The following is a 21,821-nucleotide window of genomic DNA, read 5'->3' on the forward strand; positions in this document are numbered from 1 at the left end:
AATATGCCTAACATGTAATCAAGACTTTAGATTTACCAATCAGATTTATCAGCTATGTTCTATAGCATTTAGGAATATAAATTATTATTTTATTATCACTTTTCACTTCCACTTTTTTTTATCGATCTATTTGGGATTAAATTATATGTTGAATTAAATTTAATTAATAATTTATTATAATTATTATATTTAAAATAAAATATTAAATCACTTGAGTTCAATTATATTATTTAGAATATTTAGATAAATAAATTAAATTAATAATTTTGATTATTTTATTTTTAATTTAAAATTTATTTTTATTACAAAAATTAAAATAATATGTTAGCAATGTTATCTTGAAAACAGAACTATAATGATAAAAAATTATTTTATTGTTATTTTTTTTATTTTGAATAAAACATGAAATTACAAATGCTTTTTACTTCATCTCCTTTTATTTTTTAGTCTTTTAAAATTTATCCATATATATATTTTTTAATTTTAATATGTTATAAAATTACACTTTTTTTTCCAATCTCAACCCCTTTCATTTTTTTCTTTCAAATTTGATCTGTATTCTTTTCATTGCTATTTATTTTATTTGTGATCATTTTTAGGTTTTTTTTTTACAATTTCATTCTCAGTTTTTTTCTTTTAAATTTGATTTTCATTCTTTTTATTGCAATCTTTTTTTAGCAAGTTTTTTAAATTAATATTTTTTTTTCATAATTTCATCCTTCAAAATTAAATTTATTGAGAATTAAGCTTCATAATTGAACCCATTCAAGGATTTCATATGTTGTGAGGTTTAGAGATTAGATCGGGTTTAAAAGGTTTGTTCAGGTTGGCTTGAGTTTTTTCTTCCTTTTTAAAAGCTATTTTTTAACCTTTTTTTAGAGTTCTTCCTTATTATTTTTTTAACAATTTGTCTTATATGGAATTAGTTTCAGATTGATGACCAGAGTCACCAATTTCAAAGGTTAACGTATGTTGACTTTTTTTTAATTGATTTATTTCAATTTTATCTTTCAATATTTAATTTATTTAAAATTGATCTTCCTGCTATTTTTTTTCTTTTCTATTAGGTGTTCTTGATCTTATACCCATGATCATGGGGTTAACAGGTTAACTCAATTTTATTTTTTTGTTTTTATGGGATTAGTTCCAGGTTCATGATCAAAGTCACTAGTTTCAAAAGTTAACACATATTGACTTTTTTTTAGTCTTTTTTTTAAATTGAATTATTTCAATTTCATCGTTCAAGATTTGATTTATTAAAAATTGATCTTTGTACTTTTTTTTCATTTCCTTTCAATTTCGTTATACTGTTTATTTATTTTTTTACAATTTCATCTTCCATGAGTTTTTTTTCCTATCTAATTTGATCCCAATTGTTTTTACAGTTGTCTTTTTTCCTTTGGAAAATGTTTCAAATTCTTTTTTTTTTCATGATCTCATCCTTTAAAATTAAATTAATTGTGAATTAAGCTTTTTTATTGAACTCAGTTAAAAGATTTCATGATTTTCATGGTCATGAGATTTGCGAGTCAATCTGAGTTGACTCATATTTCTTTCCAATGCTCTTTTAAATTAAATTTTGTTTTTCATTTATATCTTTCAACATTAAGTTGTTCGATAATTGAGTTTCATGATTTGATTCAATTTGCTTTCGAACGCAGCCACCACCTTTTTCTTTTCATTTTTTTTTTGAAGTTATCGTATTCTTATTTGAATGGTTTTTTAAAAAAATTCCATGTGTTTCTTTCTATGATATTATCTTAATCTTATGTTCATGGTCGTGAAATTTGTGAGTTAACCTAGTGTTCTTTATTAATTTAGTTCTATGGGATTATCCCAATCTAGTTTACCACTAATCAAATACAAAATGGAACTATTACACTATGGATCACATTGTAGACATAGAGTGTTTGTACTGTGGACGACACTGTATCACCTAGAGGGTGTTGTCTTTTCTGTTTATTAGTCAAAAAGTGTTGTTGGGTCTGGCTTAGCCCCCAAACCCAACGCTATTGGGTCCAACTTTCCGTCAAATGCAAGGCTTTTGGGTCCGACTCGCAGCCAAACCCATCGATATTAAGTCTGGCCGGGCAATAAGATATTTTTAATTTTATTTTTTTTGCCTCTTTATATATGTTTTTTCTTTTTTCTAATTTAATTTTTTTTCATACAGTAAAGAGGAAATAAATTGATGAGAATTTTTTTATATTGTCCAAAAGTTGGGTGATGATAATGAATTTTCTTATTAAAGCATGTTTGTTTTTGCATTTCAAAATACTTTAATAAATTTTGAAATTTTTTTATTTTTTTCTTTAATTCAAATTACTATTTTTTAAAATGTTTGTGTATTATTTTGATGTGATAATGTAAAAAATCAATGTTAAAAAATAAAAAAATATCTCAATATATTTGTTAAATTGTTTTTTTTTAATAACCATTACGTAATAATATAATAACTAGCATATTGGTCTATGCTCCGCAACAGGTCAATAACAAATTTTTTTTTCAAATGTAAACATACTTGAGTTGGGTTAAAAGCATGAAATGTATTTGCACCATCACCATCTGCAAATAAAGTATTTTCTATAGTAGCACCATGAATAGCGCACAGTAGAGCATGCAAATAAAGTATTTTCTACAGTAGCACCATAAATAGCTTACAGTAGAGCAACGCCCAATATACCGATAACTAATTTCTTTCCCTTTATTTTTTTTTTCCTTTTGAGATATTTACAATTTTATTTTTTTTCTCTTTAAATTTTTTTTCTTTTCTCTTATTAAATTTCTTTTTCATATTGTAAAGAGAAAATAAATTGATGTGACTTTTTTTTATATTGTACAAATCTTGGGTTATGATAATTTTTTTCATTTCAGATTGGGTTAAATTTTCTTATTAAAGCATGTTTGATTTTGCATTTCAAAAATGCTTTTAAAAAAATTTGAATTTTATTTTATTTTTTTCTTTACTTAAAATTAATATTTTTTGATATTTTTATATTATTTTGATGTGATAATAGATCCAAGGAGCTAAACCCAACTAGCTAGATCCAATGTTATTTTTATATTTGAAATAAAAATTATTATTAACTCGTTGTAGAGCGCGAGCAAATATGCTAGTTGGAACAACTTGATTTCTTTTTTATTTTTAATCTTTGATTTATAATTAAGAATTATCCCCAAACTAGTTTTCACATGCTGAGACTAAATCCATCTTTTTAATACTAAGTATTAAAGAAGCATTTAATTCAAAAGTTTAAGTATTAGCTTGAAATGCTAAGACTAAAATCTATCGAACTGACTTGATGACTTGCTATAAAAAACTCGGGACTCAGAACATAACATGTGTTAGGTTTTTAGTTAAATCAAATAAGATATTGACCCAATGAATTTGTTCAACCCAACCAAGTTCTTAATGACTTAATTGATCTAGTCAATCTTAACCATATTTTTTAAACCCGGCTCAGTCCAAGGTCCTGGTTTCGGGTTTTGGCTGGGTCACCGGGTCGGCCGGGTTACCGGGTTTGCTAGGTCAATCCCTTTTTTAAAAAAAATTCAAAACGACATCGTTGTAGTAAAAAAACAAAAGTCAACAGGTTGCAACCGGGTTTTTAACCATGTTTTGCCAGGTCAACCTATCGGGTCATGGCTTTTTCTATTTTTTCATCAACCCAGCCTAGTTCCAGCTCCGTGTCGGCCAGGTCCTGAGTCGACCCGCCGGACCGGGCCAGGTTTCAAAACTATGATCTTAACCATGTCAACAACTAATTAAGGAAAATAAAGAACAAATAAAATTGATCTTCTCTAGTTGGTTGATATAACTACCCATAGACTTATCAAATAACTCAATGAATTAAGTTTGTTTTAATCAATCTTTAAATTGAATCTCCCAAGAATGCATCTAAGACAAACTCATAAGGTATGAGTTAGACTCATTAAAGACATTACGAAATAATAATCCTAAAAGAGGCTTACATAATTGGCTAGTTATAAGAAACTATAAAAGGCATAGGAAAAATATTATTTACATATCATGTATCTCCTTTCACAATTCATTATGGACTCCCACATTAATTATTTTTCACTTCGGGCTTCCAAATTTTTTCTCCTCGATTCATCCATTTCATAGCTAAACTAATGGTCAATTAGGTCTAATTTATTGAAAAAGATCATAATTAAAAGATGGAGGATCGAAGTGGAAAAATCATGAAAACTTGGTGGTTCCTTATACTTTTTAATTTATTTCTTTTAGGTCCCTTTAGTTTTTTTTTTTGGTCCATAATTTTTTTCTGTTATTATTTAGCTCCTAATTTGAGAGGATAAAGTGAATCACTAGAATCTAGTAATAAACAAAAAAAGTATTGGTTGACATCAACTTAGACCACAAAGAGACGATCTTAGTGTAAATGGTTCTATTTGATGAAGGATATCTTACTAGGTGTTCTTTGACCTTCTTATCATCTAAAATGGTAAATTTAAACTCAATAAATTTTTCGATTTCAAGTTGCTTTAGGGTTTATGGATCGATTTTTTAGTTATTTGAGGCCATATACATGTTTATTAAGGTGTATAACATGTTTTATAGGTGTTTTAGACTAAAAATGAGTTTGAAATGGTTTCTAAGTTAAAAAAACCATTAGCCCCAATTTTCTGACCATCATTGTGGCTAGAATCTAGTTAGAAACATACGATGCGTTGCCTGCCTTTGTTTTTGTCAAAACAATTTGGAGCAGACGATATGTTATCCAACCCATTTTCAAATTAAAAAAAGGCCAACATGCGGGCCTATCCTTATAGGCCCATATATGCCCTTTTCAAAATGAAGCAAGCAAGCAAGTTTGACTTGTTTCTTTATATTTTTTTATATTATTTTTCTTAATTGATACTTTTATATATGTATTTATTTGGAAGTAATTTTTTAAATTTATATTTAAATTAAAACCTGCTCTCTCTAATTTGTTACATTGTTTATTTAGCCTTTTTCAAATAACAATGGTTTTTAAAATTATTTTTATGTATTTAATTCTTTGAAGAGATTACTCTAATTCATCTATAGGTTTTTATTTATGTTTTATATAAATAAACTTTATTTTTATGATATGTTTATAAAAATAAAAATTATTTGTTATTAATGCACTCATAGTATTCTTTTATTTTTCTACTACATTAAAAGTTATTTTGAGATCTTACATATTGGGTTGCGTTGACGATTTTTTATTATTATTATTAACACATATGATTCTTTTTTTTTTATTATATTTAAATATTAACTTCTCAATTCATAATTATATTTTTTTAATATTAAAAATTATGTTAGCAATACTTATACATTCAGTCTTTTATATTAGAAAAAAAATTATATTATTGGACTACATTAATTTGTATTTATTGATTTAGATGGTTTGCATCGAAAATACCTATTGTTTTTTACTGAAATAAAATTTATCCAACATGGGCGAAGAACGGTCAAGGAAGTTATATCTAAAAGATAAAAAAAAAAAAAAGCAATGTCGAGGATAAAGCTATAACTGATTTGATTGGTGGAGAATAAAGATTACACAAAAGACCATCCTACGTGGCAACTGCATCATCATCAACAGGAGAAACCACTCTCATTCGTTACGAATCGAAAAAAACCCTCTCAATAGTATAATCAGAGACCATCCATGGCGGTGACGGCACCACCATTATCTTCTGCTGCTTATCTTCGAGGACTAAATCGCCCCCATTTCCACACCTCCAAGTCCCGCTTTGGCCTCCAGTCACCCGCCAAACAGGTGGCCCTTACAATCGTTGCCATGGCTCCCAAAAAGAAGGTAATTAAGTAATTCAGTTCTTTAACGAGAAACCCTTTACGATAGCTTCGCCATGGTTCATTGCTAAGAAAGACATCCAAATTTCCTCTCTCTCTCTCTCTCTCTCTCTCTCTGTCCAACTAAAGCAATGCCTATATATACATGCAGGTAAACAAGTTTGATGAGAGCTGGAAGAAACAATGGTACGGTGCAGGGATCTTTTTCGAAGGCAGTGAAGAAGTCGAATTTGACGTCTTCAAAAAGCTCGAGAAACGTAAAGTCCTTAGCAACGTAGAAAAAGCAGGACTCTTATCTAAAGCCGAGGAGTTGGGGTTCACTTTATCGTCAATAGAGAAATTGGGTGTGTTTTCAAAAGCTGAAGAGCTGGGCTTGTTGAGTCTGTTGGAGAAAACGGCAAGCTTTTCGCCGTCCACGTTGGCCTCGGCTGCGCTGCCCATAATGGTGGCAGCAGTGGTGGCGATTGTCGTTATACCTGATGACTCGGCGGGGCTGGTGGCCGTACAAGCTGTGTTGGCAGGGGCACTTGGGGTTGGTGCTGCCGGCTTGCTGGTTGGGTCTGTCGTTCTTGATAGTTTACAAGAAGCTGATTGAGTTTTAGGTTTTTTTTATTTTATTTTTAATATTCCTCCTTTTCTCATCTCTGTTTTCCGTTTTTTTATTACATCTATGTTTTTAATGATCAAAATGTTTAATCATACTCAGAATGAGAATTTTTAATGGGTTAAATTAACCAAATGATTTAGCTTAGTTAGGATTCATGTGATTATTAATAAATAAGAAGTTTAGTTTATATTAGAATTTAATATGTCTCTTTGTCTAATATATATGACATGTCTAGGATTAAAATTACATGTTTAGATAGAATTAAAGCACTATACCAATATAAATAGATCATTCCATAGTCAGAAAGAAATAATAATCAGGCTCACTTATATAATTTTTTACCATCAATTCAATTTAAGTTAGCTTTCTTTTAGTATTTACAATTTTATTTCCTTTCTTTCTTTTTACTATCTTTGATTTTAATTCCCCTCTCTCTCTCTCTCTCTGTGATATATATATATATATATATATATATATATATATATATATATATATATATATATATATATATATCTTTCATTCAACTATTACTTTTCAATATCTTAATTCCCTATATGTCACTTGATTTTACAAGGCTATTACTTGCCTTTGCTCAAGATTTAGTTTATAGTTGTAATTTCTTTTTGTTTGAAGGAAGAAACAAATAGCAAGTAGCATAAATGATCCAAAAATATTTTACTTTATCAACAAATTGACACTCGATAAGACAAGATTCAATATCTATTCTATTAATTAAAAATATGCCAAAAAAAAAAAAGAATACAAGTAAACAATAAATTTTTTTGGTGAAATAATCCATTTGTGCTCAATGTATACTCAACGAATCCATACCCAATATTACATCAAAGTCATACAAATTCAAAGACATCAAGTTTATCCTTAATTATAATCTCCCTATATAAAATTTATAAACCCTTGATATACATCATCATCAACATCTATGTTTTCTCCTAATGATGTACTAACAATTACTCTCATATCCATTATATCCATTCTATTAGGCAATACATGTAAGTTATTTACAATTTGATGTGTCATATGGCACACTCGGTCCTGGGTCTTCTCCTCCTGAATTTTAGGTCGACTTCTATTAGCACTTACCATAGACTAGGCAGACTTTATAGGTCTATCAACAATAACTAATTACTATCGACTCTGTATAGCAGTTCTCTGACCCTAAGTAGCTGCTGCCGATCAACGGGGACATTATTTCTTCATGTGGCTTGTCTCTCTATAGTAATAGCAACCTCTACCCAAGTACTAGTAGTCTCCCCACCAGTGTCCCTCTCTAATACAGATGTAACACTTCCCTGATATGGATGAATAGTCCTTAGGGTGTCTCTAATTGCACCTAGCATATAGTGAATATATGGGCCCTCTTTACTCAATAAACCTTTCTGTAGTAGTTGCCCCTTGACGAACTTGTCCACTAGAGGATCCTCCTCCACTAATCTATATGAATCCTTTTGAACTCTCTTATAAGGTGAAACTCCCTCTCCTATTTTAGAACTAACTAGATGGTTGCCTATTTTTCCCTTTTCAAGAGGGGAGGCCTATTAGTGGAGAAATAAAGTCCCTCATACCTCATATTCGCTTTTATCACTTGTCCTCGTTTAACTTCCTCCTTATGTTAATCCCTAGCGACTCTCTTCATAGCTTGAGCAAATCGTACTAACTCTCACACTGTTTGAAACTGCATGACTACTAGTATTCTTTTTAAATTTGATTTGAGTCCATTTTGTAATCTTTCTATCTAGTGTTGCTCAATACAGAGGTATGTAGATGCAAAAATAGATGAGTCTTGGAACCTCATCTTATACTCTAGGATGGTCATATCTCCTTGCTTCAAATCTAAGAACTCTTGTTCATTATTCTTCCTATACTACCAAGAGTAATGTTGCTCCTCAAATTCTAATATGAAATCCTACAAAGTCAATACCTCTCTAGACCTCCTCTCCCTAATAGTCTCTCACCAAGAGTGGGCACTCCCGAATAACAACTAGGTCACACAATCAACTTGCAGCTCCTTTGTCATCAAAATCTGATTAATCACCCTTTCCATTTTCTCAACCAATATCCTATAATCTCAGCATCTTCCTCTCCTGAATATGTTACACACCTTAATCCTTCTCATGCCTTTCACCTAATGTACTAGAGTGACAAGTTTCTCTCATCTATGTATAGTATTGGAAGCTCCAACTAGTCCCGTTGCCACAAATTAATTATATGTTCTAAAAAGGCAGGGTCTAAATATGGTGTAAGCACAATAGTTGTCGCCTTCAGTGGAGGCCTATTTGTCTACTCCTATTCATCTGATACCAAAAGTAGTGATGCCTTTGCTCGTCAAGAAGTAGAATCACCATAATGCCCAGCTGATTCATACCTCTCAGAGTGTACTGAAGTCACGGGTATACGAGATGCCATATCTATCAATAGATCTCCCCCCTGGTCGTCATTATCACGATACACATGTACTCTTTTCTCCTAACCGGGGATGGATCGGTCTTTGTTTTTTGTCTAATTCGAACCATCCTAAAAACATATTTGTTTTGCCAAACAAACCCCAAATATTTTCCAAAAATTATGAAAAAATTCAGGGAGCATTTTAAAATTATTTATGGGCCTCTCATGTGTTTTTCCAACCATTTCACTTAATATCAGAGCTATAAACATACACTGTAAGATACTGATTCGATATTAAAAATAACTTTTTTTTCAAAAAAATTTAAAAATACAAAAAACATAAAAAATTCCTTATTCAAGAAAAATAAAAAAATATTTTATTCGTGTGCATACAAACAAATTCTAAAAGTTCTTCATGCATATTTTATAAGAAAACAAAAATTTCATTTTTATCATGCTTTGAAAAAAATACAAAAAATGTGAATTATAACTAGTTTATGGTTATCTATTACGATTTGACCAAAATTTAAAAAAAAACCATAAAAATTAATTTTTTAATTAACATTTGAGATATGAATTTTACAATGTAACGCATATTTCCAATATTAAATTAAATGAATTAACAAAAATAAAATGTTAGGAATTAACTGTAAACTTTAATATTTGGGAGTACAAAATTACATTATAAATTATATCCTTAGGTATTAAAAATGAAAAATAAGAAGAAATACAACATTAAATTTGGGTCATAAAATGGATAGGATTTAGCCTGATAAGATAAAGACCTTCTTATTAAGAGAGATCTATCTTGAATCTTAGATATACTAATGAATAGAAATGTGACTTATAAAAAAAACAATCAATCAACAATGTTGCTTGCTATAGGTAGGGTGCATTAAAGGAGATGTGTCTTTCTTATACACAATTAATTTTCTTATCTAAACTCTCACAAATTAATAGATTTTCTAATGATTATGATATTAGGTGGCGACTCCTTCAAAATCATAATTAATCTCAGTACACCCAAAACTCCCCTCAATCCAAGAGCTAGATCCATCATTCGACGTAGTGCATGCTATGACAAGTTGTATTATAAAATAAACATTAAAATTGCATAAGTTTTACTTGCATTCTATGCCATAAAAAAGTAGTTAAAAACCTAGCATTGGATGGTTTCTTAGCTAATCACCTATGGCATTAACATCAATTATGAGATGGAACAAAATATAAATATTATCATGACAAAATCTATTTTATAGTAGTTATAGTTTGATGGATCAAAAACTAAAAACAAGGTTGGAGTAGGGATAATATCCCTAGTAGGTCATTAAATTACATTTTTTTAGCTTAATTTTCCTTTTACAAATAATCATGCTAAATCTAAAGCCTTAATATAAAGTATTGAAAGACTGATAGAATTGGAGGTATAGTCAATCACAATAATAAGAGATTCATTATTTATTATCAACCAGCTAGTTGGTGAATATAAATGTGAACATCCTACCTTAACTTTATACATGAAGTGGCTATAAACCTTATCAAAAGGTTTTTTAATCCTTTTTTTTTTTCAATAAGAGAATACAATACAAAAGCCAACAATTTAGCTCAATATAGATTATGATATAAAGTGGCCTTTGATCATCATTGTATAATCCCAACATCTTTATAAGATTTGTTAATCGATCAAATATTACTAATATCGAATATGGTGGTACCAATGACCAAAGCAACATAGGTTCCATGGTTGAAATTGTATAAGATAGCAACATTAAAACCATTACTAAGATGTTTTGCCAAGTACAAGAAAAGTATCTTAATAAAATACATGTTGATTGAAGAAAGAAGATTAAAACATTTTTGCAAAACCTTTCCTAAAATGTTTTTAGATCTTTTAGAATGAAAGCGACTAACTATGTTCTCTTAGTTAATATATTATCTAGATTCATAAAATTAAACTCTTACTTAGATTCTTAAGATAAAAAAAAGTTTTATTAGTTATGTTCGAGGTTTATGAAAGACTCTTAAGATCCCATCAATTTATAATCAAGATGAGATGGCTTACCATGAACCATGACTTTCATTTACCAAGTATAACCAATGATTGAATTAATTATGCAAAAAAATGTCAAGAATTTTAGTTGTTTGTTCTAATTGAACATGAAAAAACCATAAGAAGTTAGTAATCTTGATGAAGTTTAATAGTATATGTTGGATTGTAGTAGTAGGTGATCCGGTGAGAAATGCCATACCACCAATTGGCTATAAGAATCCAAAACTTGGGAAATGATCCCCAAACAAAGAGGTTCTATATTTTGTTCCTAAAGTTATTACATGAGGTGATATCATCTAGTTGATCAAGATGAGGTGTTACATTCTTTATTAATCAATGGTTGATTTTGGAAAAAAAAAACTAACTCTACATGAAAAAAACACTAGAAGTTAGTACCCCTAAAAAAGTTAGAAGATAAGTCTAGAGATCACAAGTCTAACACTTTTATAAATATATATTGTTTGTAATTTAGGCCTCATTTCATAAAATACCTTAGGTTTTTGATTTTCCAATTATAACAAGTTAGTTCATATTCAAGTACAATCAGTCATAAAAATTGGAATGAATATCAGTATTCAAGAAGTTAAAGAACAAACCAAAATATGTAAAATTGAATTTTATAAATATTAAATTTAGTACATATAATAAAATATTAGGATTGTTTACTAAGGGAAACTGCTACTTATTCTAGTTTTAATGGTTTCTAAGGTTGAGCTAACACCATAAAAATCATTTAAGAAGTTCTTCCTTATTGGTTTCTACTATTTGAGAAGTGCCAACATGTTTTTTATTGACTCTAAATAATTATATTTTTCTTTATATGACTTCTAGCCTTGATCTTTATAAAAGATCAAATTAGCTTTAGCCTTATTAAGCTTCTCCTTAACCTTGGCCAACTTTTTCCTCATACAAACCACCTTAGTTTTTTAGGATTAGAATTGTGTTGAGGCATCTTTAAAGGATAAATAGTTGAATATTTAGTATCCCAATACTACCTTTAGATTTTTAAAAATTATTAAGACGCTTCATAATCATGTATCACCTTTGTTGTATAGTACTTAGTGTTATTAAACTCCTTTTTAACCATGAAAAACTCTTCTTTCATAACCTTAGTTTCTTGGGACTAGATTTGTGTTGAGGCATCCCTAAACAAAAGGTAGTCAAATATTTAGTATCCTAAGACTGCCTTTAGGTTTTAAAAAATTCTTGAGAAGCTTTATAATCATATATCATATTTGTGATAGACTACTCAATACTGGTAAAAGGATTAATACTCTTTAACAATTATACTAAGGACTCATATGTGTTAAGATCTATTAAACCATGAGGCTCTTGAGAAATCTAAAAGTTGTTGCAGGTGATTAATTGAGGCTTGATTGACTAAAATATTGTCTCCTAGGGTATGTATAGTAAACAATTCTTTGACATTGGCTAACAAAATCTCTTTTGATTGGATGTCTCCATCAAGCTTCAACTTAGAAGAACAAATCTTTATTAGTTTAGAGGATAATATTTTGTACAAAAGATCATTAACATTTCCTGATTAAATAAGAGAAAAGGTTTCTATTAATATCCATATATAAAAGATTGAGAAATCAATAACAAAAACTTACATTTTTGCTTGAAAATAAGATTGTCATCATTAACATGACTCCAAGCTTGATTTATTCATTCCTAATAATAAAAAAATGTGGTGTTCCTATTATTTTAGACTTTTATAGTAATAATAGGAGATAAAGGTTTATATTCTATAAAATTCATAGGCGCATTAACTAATAATGCCTAAATAGTAAAATAAGACTCAATAGATGATATGATTTTTCCCTTTAGGGTGTGTTTTACTCTATTTCCTACTATATTCACTTCGTGCCATAGTAATATGAGGACATTTCCAATCTTATATTCATGAAGTAGGGGGGCTTCTTGGACATCAATTGCAGTTGTATTAGTGTCGTCATTTCCCCCTTATATTTACCACTTTTCTCTAAGAAGAAAGAAATTTATAGTAACACAATATCCACCTTTACAAAGGTGGACTCTAATGGTCTACAACCACCTTTTACATGGAGTGTATATATTCTTATTGGTTTTATCCTTGAGGGCACAAAAAAGATAGCTTTAGAAACTAGTGGTTAACTTCTTTTGATGTCAATGAAGGGGTATCACCCTGGTCAACAAAAGTAGTAGCTATGTTTGATGGTGTCCACTTTTAGGAGTAGTTATGATAGGAGTAATAGTTAATGATTAGAAAGCTCTCAATCTAAAAGGACAGAAAATAGTTTTCAGTATTATCTTTATAGCAGGAATTAAAGGTAGAGGAGTAATTTTAGGAGTTAATTCCTAAAGAATGCAAGAGAAGTAGGATAATATAAGTAAAAGAAAAAACAACAAATACATCATTTATAGTTAAAATTTTACCTTACGCATATACCTTAAACCAAGAATTGGAGTCTCGTCATCATTATTATCTTCTTTTATTATTATTATTATATAAGGGTTTAAAGATTTAATGATATTGGATATCACTGATGAATCATTGGTATTTTAAGGAGTTAAATAAAAAAGAATTCTCTAAAACATCAAATAGGGTTAAAAAAGATACAACTAAAAAAAAACAATTTTTACTAGAAACATCTTGAACATATCTTTTGCTTGACCTTTTATTAAGCTTTCAAAGGTTTTTCTTTAATTTCCTTTATAAGAGTATTTCTTATAGAAAATGAATTTCTCTACCATCTCTTTTAAGAAATTGGTGTGAATAAGGTCTATTTTTTCTTATCTAATAACAAAAACCATGGTCGATGGCCTACAAAGTTAATAGTTTTGTATGTTTAAGTAGACAAAGTGATGCTTTCCTATTTTAGTTACTTCCTCCATATTTTATAGGTTTTTAAAAGTTATTATGTCTAGACCAACTTTATTCACAACATAATACTTTAGAAAAAAAATACCTTTGACAAATCATGATTGTATAGCTATAAAATGAGGCTTGTAGGGTTCATAAGAACAATAATTATTCCTTGACACTGGATCTATCACTAGCATAAAGTGTAGATCCCTAAAAGTAATGATACTTCTCTAAACTATATTATTTTCCTTTCTCTTATAGTCTTATCATTAATACTGAGAAAGTAGTACCTATAGAGGTCATTCTCTTATAGATGCAAGAAGAGACATAAAAACATCAATCCTCTTTATAATGAACAAAAGGGTTTTTACATACCTTTCGAGAGAAAAAAGTTTTCAAAAGAGGATCCCTAAGCAAATAAAGTCTAGGTTATGGATTGCCCTCGTATTGATAAATTTCTTAAAGTATAAGTAACCCTTGCATATGTGTACTATAAAACTCCATAAACATTACCTTTCATCACAAAAGGATGATATTTATATCTTGTTTGGTATTTGCCTAATGCATTATAGATGTGGCTAAATGTAAATGGTCTTAAGACAACTATTTTATATTTAGTCAAAGTTACTACTATTTTCAAATATGCTTTATTTGGATTTTTAGACTTGGAATATTTAAGGTTTTTGCATATCTAATATAGCAAAAAAGCCACATGTTCTTATTGAGAGGGAAAATCTATTTTTTTCTTTTCCTCTCTTTATCAACATGCTAAATTCTAATGACCCAATAACAAGTCTTTGGAAAGACTTGTAGAAATTTGTATGGAAGCACAAATCTCCTTATCTATAAGGTATAGGTTTTTTATTAAGACTAATTCATTCAAAAAAATAGTTTGCATCATATACCTAAAAAAAAAAATGTTGGATTTCGACCAAAATAGGAAAAAAATGGTCAATAATTGCCTATTAGGTTTGGTGATGATTCTATACAACTAAATAATATTAAAGATCCTTGACATTTCCATTATTCACTAAAGTTTTGTGAAGCCATTCTGTTGCACTCGACAAGTTTCATTGCATCTTACCCAATCATCTGATATAATCTACAAAGGTGATGTTGAGCCATATTGGGATTCATTTCTTTCATGTATTAATATTTACATGGTTATCATGCAGAAAAGTTTTTTATTTCTCAATATCTTAAGCCAAATAGCAATTTTATTCTTCTTGTGTATGTTTTTATAAAGTAGATCAAAACATTCTCTATTCATATTTTCTAGTGCATCACTAACTATGAACTAGTTGATATGAGATGAGTGTGGCTTTTGATAATGACATGTTAGGAATTAAAGAGAAATAAATGAGGTGTAAGGTTCTCAATTAATTTTTTCTTTTTGAAAACATTTAAGGATAATGCTATTTTATTTTTGTCAAAGATGAAGAGTTGAATTATAATATAATAGTTAGTATATGAATCTAGCTATGATTTGTTGAAATCTAACATGAAGTTTAGAGACTAGAGCACATGTAACATTCAAAAATTAATAAATTGGCCAACAAGTCCGACACATTTAAGAATATGATAGAATTTTTTGGATAAATAATGTCACTTTCCACATTGTTAATGTTCAATTTCATAGATTAATTTTAATACAAATATGACGAGGAAATATTCTTTCATTTAAAAAATAAAGGAACATGGGGGGAATTGTTATATAAAAAATAAATATCCATGTGTTAATGAAATAAGAATAACAATTGTTCATGTTAAAACAAGGAAAGAAAAGGTAAAATTGATTCTCAGCACTAATTAACCAGCTTAAAGAATCTTAATTGATTAAGAAAAATATAAAGCAATTAACTAGGTGATTAATTAAGAGTTATAATCAACCAAGAAAAAATAATTGACCTTGGGGGTTTGAATTCACATAAATGATCAAAAGGCTATACTCAAAATAAGGAGTTTAGTTTATATTAAAATTTAATATACCTCCTATATGATATAGGTTATTTAATAAAATTAGAATTACATGTTTAAATGTAATTGAAATAATATCTTGATATAAATAGGCAATCTGATAGTCGGAAATGATGACAGGCTTCACATTTGAAATTTTCTTCCTTCAATTCAATTCAAGTTATTTTTCTTCTAGTATTTACAATTTTATTTTCTTGCTTTATTTACATGCTTTCTTTTACAACTTTGTTCTCCTTTTGTTTTAATTCCAATACCCTTTGAACGAATATACTTAACTTAAGGTTTGATATCTTGGTGTTCTTATATATTTGTTTTTGATTTTATAATTTTGCTATTTATCTTCACTTAAAATTTAATTCATAATTGTAATTTCATCTTATTAGAAGAAAGAAACAAAGAATATGTAGTGTAAGTGATATAGAAATATCCTACTTGATCGATTATTTTAAAGAAATTATGTTTTTATTATATAAAAAATAAATATTAAAGAATATAGACACTTAAATATAAATTTTGTGCTATTTTTGAGTAAGGAGTCTTTAATTTTCAATATTATTACAGTTTCTTAAAAAAAAAAAAAATCCTTTCATTCAAAGGAGTCAAAGATAAAACAAGGCAATAATTAAGAATATTTATAATATTTTAATAATTTTTAAAATTTTGATGTAATTTATAATATTTTAATTTTAATTATGTATGGGGTGAATATAAATTAAGAGTATAGCCATAAATGATTTTTTAATGGTTTTGTTTAAAAGAGTCAATTTTAATTTTAGTAGTCGTTTGTAAAAAGTAATAAAATATAACAAATTGTAATCAATAATAGTTTTTTAATTTTTAATTCTTATTACTTGTATTTAATAATATCTATAATTAAAAAATCTTGAAAATTCACTAAGAAAAATGAAACCTGATTAAATATTGTATCTTAGATACTTGTATTTATATTTTAATATTATCAAATTAAAATATAATCTCCTCAAAAAATTATTAACATTTTACAACATTTACTAATGATGTTTTTGTCTAAAAAGTCCTATTTCAAAATAAAATCTATATATAACATAAAAATATAAGGTGAATGTCATGAATAAAAATCTTAGTTAAGACTTTATTAACTTTAATATGATAACATTAGTGTTATATGTTTTTCAAAACCCTTTATTTCCAATTAATCAATTGTCAATTCCAATTAACTTTTTGTTAATCTTCAAATTATTAAACTGAAATATTGGAAATGCAAATAAATTAATTAACAATTTTGTTATTGACGGTTAGAATTGTTAAAGAATTATCTCAATTTAATAATTTAAACTGTTAAGTAAAGTCCCAACATATGATTTATGTTATTTTCTAACACACTCTCTCAAATGAAAGTTCTTTAAACTCGAAACTTGCACAAGTTCACACTATTTTATACTTAATTTTTATTAAATAAATAAGGATGATGAGATTTAAACTCATGACTGCTTTGTCATGAAGACTCTGATACCATGTTAAAAAACCATCTCAACCTAATGACTTAAACTGTTAGGTAAGATCTCAAGATATAATTTATATTGTTCTCTAAAAAAAAGTAAATAAATGACATTTTTTAAATTGAAAAAAATAAAAAAGATAGATTTTACAAATAAAAACCCTAAACTCTATATTTCAATTCTAAACCAATCCGTTGCCAAATTAAATTTGGTATCACTAACCTTGATTATAATTTGTTTAATATTGTTATGTTGTGGTTGGCTTTGATTGCTATTTAATATTGCGTTGTAAGATGAAAATAGCATTAGCAAAGCAATCAAAAGTGTTATGTTTTTTTTTTAAAATGTATTTTATTTAAAAAATAGTAGACTTCACAATAAACTTCTTTGATTTTAATTAAAAGCATGGGGTGCTTAATTAAGTTTTAAAAGCAAAACACATTTTTTTCTTAAGAAAAAAAAAACCTCGTGCTTTTGATTTCAAAGTAAAACAATACGGGTAAAAAACATTTATATTTTAGAAGCACAACAATATATATATATATATATATATATATATATATATATATATAAAATGTGGGTGTCTGAGTCAGTATGTATATATCTCGACTAATTCCACGAGCCCTGAAGTTAATGACTATGTAAGCCTCTAGTAACCCTAAGATTTGTAGGACTAAAACTGATAATTTTTAAAAAATAAATATAAAATTTGACCAGTTGAATTGAAGCACAACAATACTTAATATGTACTTAAGAGGTTCCATTTTATTAAATCACTACGATACTATTAACTGAAAATGAAGATAATCCTGGCAAATCTTTAAAGTTTTGAATGTTATATTTTTTTTTTCTATAAATACAATTAAAATCTTAAATATATTTTTGAGAAAAATGAGACCAATTCATCAATGGAAAGAGTTAATGTAAAAAAATAAAAATCATAACTTAAATTATATTATCATTACAATTTGTTTGGTTTTCGTTCCTGATAAAGCTCTTTACTATGTGTAATTTGAAAAAAAAGGTCGTCGTCGTCGTCATATTTTTAATATTGGGTTTGCATTTTAATTTTCGATTGAGGATTTTCAAACAGTTGTATAAGGAGGATAGGGAGACAAATGTGGTTTGCAAAAGGAGATAAATTACTAATTAATTAATATATAGTAATAGAATTTCAGGATCTTAAACACCATGACTCTCTCTCTCTCTCTCGTCTCCCTAAAATAACAGACAAGAATGGAAAGTCTAATTCATTATATTAACTAATTAATTGCATTACTAATTGTTAGGCTGAGAAAGGGATTTTCTCATGGACTTGTACTTGTAGCGGCTTGCCCAGAAGAGATAATGAGACAAGTTTAATCCACTTAGTATGCACATCAACCAGTAAAACCTCTCCAGGCGATACTTGTTCAAGTTGCTACCAAAGAGCCATGGCGTGTCTCGGTACCTACTTGTGATTGTGTTGATCAGAGATACAAGCACAGAACTGAGGTAGTATCCCATGGCTAGTGAGGCCCATGATAGAGATGTGGCCAAAGATCTCATGCTTTTTGGGGCCTCTGTGAAGAAGAATTCCATCATGCCCGCTAATGTGAAAAGATCAGCTGATCCCAGGAACAAGTACTGCAATGCGATCCATAGGAATGTGATGGGTAGAGGTTTTGTTGAATTTACTAATCCAGAATTGACTGCTACTCTCTTTCGCTTCATTTCCACCAGGGCTGCCACTGCCATTGCCACGACGGATAGGACTAGCCCTGTCCCTATTCTTTGCAAATGAGTTATCCCCATTTCGGATTTTGTCACTTTCCTCGCAAATGGAATGATGATGTGGTTATAGATTGGTGCCAGGATCATGATGAATATAACAGGGAAAACAGGAAGAGATGCTGGTGGGACTTCTAAGGAGCCAAGATTGGTATTCATGGTCGCTGCTTGCTGGACAGAAAATGTGGAAAGCTGAGCCAGGCAACAGTTTAGCATTATAGTAGACATGAAGATGGGGAGGATTCTTAGCACTATCTTAACTTCTTCCACCTGCTCAGCTGTACATTCTAGCATTGGATTGACTGTCTTGTTCTTGACTGATCTGTTAACAAACTCGAGGCTTTCTGTTGGAGTTTGACTTGGTTCCTTTTGTTTCGTATTTCTATCTTCTCCCTCACTGGTTTCTGTGGTATAGGATGTCCTGCTTGTGTCCATTCCAATGGCAGAATTGCTAGAATCCCTGAATTTGTAGGTGTTGTAAACCGCTGCAGCGAGAACCTACGGGGAGAAAGGGAAAAAAGATTGAGATTGCGTAGCTCTTATTTTGCAGCATGAAAGGGTTTTATACTGTGTTCTATCTGGATTTTTACCTTGAATATAGTTGTGATGGGACTTCCTATAGGAACTTTGGTCCTATAAACTGGGGAGCCGATGAGGAAGATTGGGATAGAGAGAAGTATTGTTGCAGTGGAAACCCCAAATCCCCATTGCCATCCTTTGTTGTCCTCAACCCATACCACTAGAGTCACTGCAATCAAAGCTCCACAGGAAAGGCAGAATACATAGTAGTTAAAGAATGCAGATCTCTGCTTTCTTCCTTGAAGAGTATTCTCATCAAACTGCTCAGCGCCATGTGGGGGAAGAGAACCCTTTATCCCTCCAACACCGAGTGCCACCAGGTAGAGGCCTGCGAACAACATCAATGCTTTCCTGCCATCAACTTGCTCGCATGAGATACTGGTGCTCGCTGAAAAGCATGGTGGTGGTTTCAACGAGGTTACACGAGCTTGAATTGTAAGCACTAACATACCCTGTTCCGCAGATCATAGTTAGTTAAAGATCTTGAATTGTTGTGGAAATCTTTAAACGCACTCACGAGTGAGGATTGATAAGAAAAGAAAAACTAGCAAGGCTACGAAAAGATTGTCTGCAGTCTGGCTATGTTTGTTGCTGTGACACTGAATTTGAACAACTTGTAGGCTGAAGTTGAGGAGATTGACGGCTTATTTTCACTAGGTCTTACAATTTACTATATCGAAGAAGAGAGTGTTAGGATCATTGATTACGTCTTTTCTTTTCTAACAATCAGATTATCACACAAAATATTACATACGTGCGTCAAACTGTCACTTATCTTATTGTCATTTCCGAAGTGTTCGTTTCTGTTCTAGAAATCAATCAAACTTTACTAGGGTACAAGTTGCCATTTTGCCTTGTTGTTTTAGGTGCACGATTGGACGATTCTAGCTTTCTTGTGTCCTTACAGTCGTCGGCAGTATCAAGTTCTTCTAAGAAACATGGACATTTTTTCAACGGTGGGTCAGGACATTAATTATCCGGTAGGGCATAGATTTGTTCCAGTACCATCTATAAAGTTAACAACATTGAAGCAATACGATTGGCAGTGGCACATGTTGGGGCATAGTCAGGTCGTTTTATGGCCTATCCTTGAAAAACTCAGGAGATATTCTTGTGCCTGACCCTCCACTAAATGGTACTCTTGAAAGGGAAATGACAGGCAAATTGATAGATGCTCTCTCAACCAGTTCCCTACTTGCGACGCCACTCATTGGTAGCCAAAATGTTGACTGTTAATATAGTTTCCATTGATAACATTTATGTTGCATAATGGATGGCAGAAACTAGCTAGTTTCTATTGAAAAATGAAACTATGCAGGGAAATTCATTACAGATATAAACAGCTAAAACTTGTTTAAGAATCTTACCAGGGATTCTATTGAAGCACTGATCAAATAGATGTAATAGGTGGTAAAAAAAGCATCTGCTAGAAAGCCACCAAGTAGAGCAAGGAGAAAGGCTGTGCCCATGAAATTGGTAACAACGTTGGCCGAGCTGGATGGGGAAAAATGCATGAACTTGGAGAGGTAAAGAACAAGGTTGCTTGCATTGGCCAGGAATGCTAGATTCTCCAGAACCTCCACAACTGCGATTTTCAATACATGAAATTATATATATATATATATATATATATTACTGGTTATTCATCTATAAGTGCAGACTGTAAGTCGTGTTTTTATTAGTTCACTTAAGTTTCTCAAATAGTTATAGTAACAAAAATAAGCATGAGGTATTTGAGTAACTACCCAAGACAAAGGAGGCAGCAAGTAGTCCACCATGCCGACCTCTCACGGCAGGTCTGTTCCTCCAGTCTACGTAACCTTCACAAGTATTCAACGTGTGTGCTTCATCCTACAACAATGGGGAAAAGGAATTAATAACCCTGGTGAACTGAGCAGTGAAGCTAAGACGAAAAGGAAGAGAGAGTAGAGTTATACGAAATCTTACCATCTGTATTGTCAAATTTTTGCAGCTATGAGAAGCTTTAGATAGGATCACCCTTGACTAAAGAAATACTTTTGGTGTATGGTGTCCTTTTATAGGCTGAGAAAATGGTGGTCCAACCCAAGGAGAAAGGTCTAGACTCGATGAAAATGATTCTTCATTTTCCCTTTACGTTGTTGATGTCGACGTTTTCATCCTAGATTGAAGAGAAGGAAGAAAGGGAGGGAAGGTTTGCTTTTCCCAGGATCACTTATCCTACCTGAAATTAATCAAATATTGAAGAATATATCAAACCCTCTTACCCATGTAGATTAATTTTGTCCAATTTATTCTTATCGATCCAAACTTCAGATTAT

The 21,821-nt window shown here is 30.0% G+C and overlaps 2 protein-coding genes across 2 annotated transcripts; one reads left to right on the plus strand and one right to left on the minus strand.

Annotated features, from left to right (window-relative positions):
- The first annotated feature begins 5,564 nt into the window (after positions 1-5,564).
- On the plus strand, positions 5,565-6,548 carry LOC133678309 (uncharacterized). Its single transcript, XM_062100595.1, has 2 exons — positions 5,565-5,813; positions 5,961-6,548. Exons 1-2 carry the CDS (start codon positions 5,664-5,666, stop codon positions 6,402-6,404), a joined length of 594 nt encoding a protein of 197 aa, XP_061956579.1. The 5' UTR covers positions 5,565-5,663; the 3' UTR covers positions 6,405-6,548.
- An 11,748-nt stretch (positions 6,549-18,296) lies between these two features.
- LOC133678263 (protein NRT1/ PTR FAMILY 4.6-like) lies at positions 18,297-21,577 on the minus strand. The gene is made up of 5 exons (XM_062100533.1): positions 21,469-21,577; positions 21,267-21,372; positions 20,889-21,106; positions 19,533-19,973; positions 18,297-19,440 (listed from the first exon to the last, which is right to left on the minus strand). The coding sequence occupies exons 1-5, from the start codon at positions 21,469-21,471 to the stop codon at positions 18,451-18,453; spliced, it is 1,758 nt and encodes a 585-aa protein (XP_061956517.1). The 5' UTR covers positions 21,472-21,577; the 3' UTR covers positions 18,297-18,450.
- Between the last annotated feature and the right edge of the window lie 244 nt (positions 21,578-21,821).

This window comes from Populus nigra, chromosome 18, assembly GCF_951802175.1.
Source record: "Populus nigra chromosome 18, ddPopNigr1.1, whole genome shotgun sequence".
Classification (NCBI taxonomy): domain Eukaryota; kingdom Viridiplantae; phylum Streptophyta; class Magnoliopsida; order Malpighiales; family Salicaceae; genus Populus; species Populus nigra.

Coding starts and splice junctions, on each gene's coding strand:
- LOC133678309 (XM_062100595.1), top strand. CDS start 5,664: ATGGCGGTGACGGCACCACCATTATCTTCTGCTGCTTATCTTCGAGGA. Junction 5,814..5,960: donor CCATGGCTCCCAAAAAGAAG/GTAATTAAGTAA, acceptor ATATACATGCAG/GTAAACAAGTTTGATGAGAG.
- LOC133678263 (XM_062100533.1), bottom strand. Junction 21,107..21,266: donor TGCTGCCTCCTTTGTCTTGG/GTAGTTACTCAA, acceptor TGAAAATCGCAG/TTGTGGAGGTTCTGGAGAAT. Junction 19,441..19,532: donor CCATCACAACTATATTCAAG/GTAAAAATCCAG, acceptor TTCTCCCCGTAG/GTTCTCGCTGCAGCGGTTTA.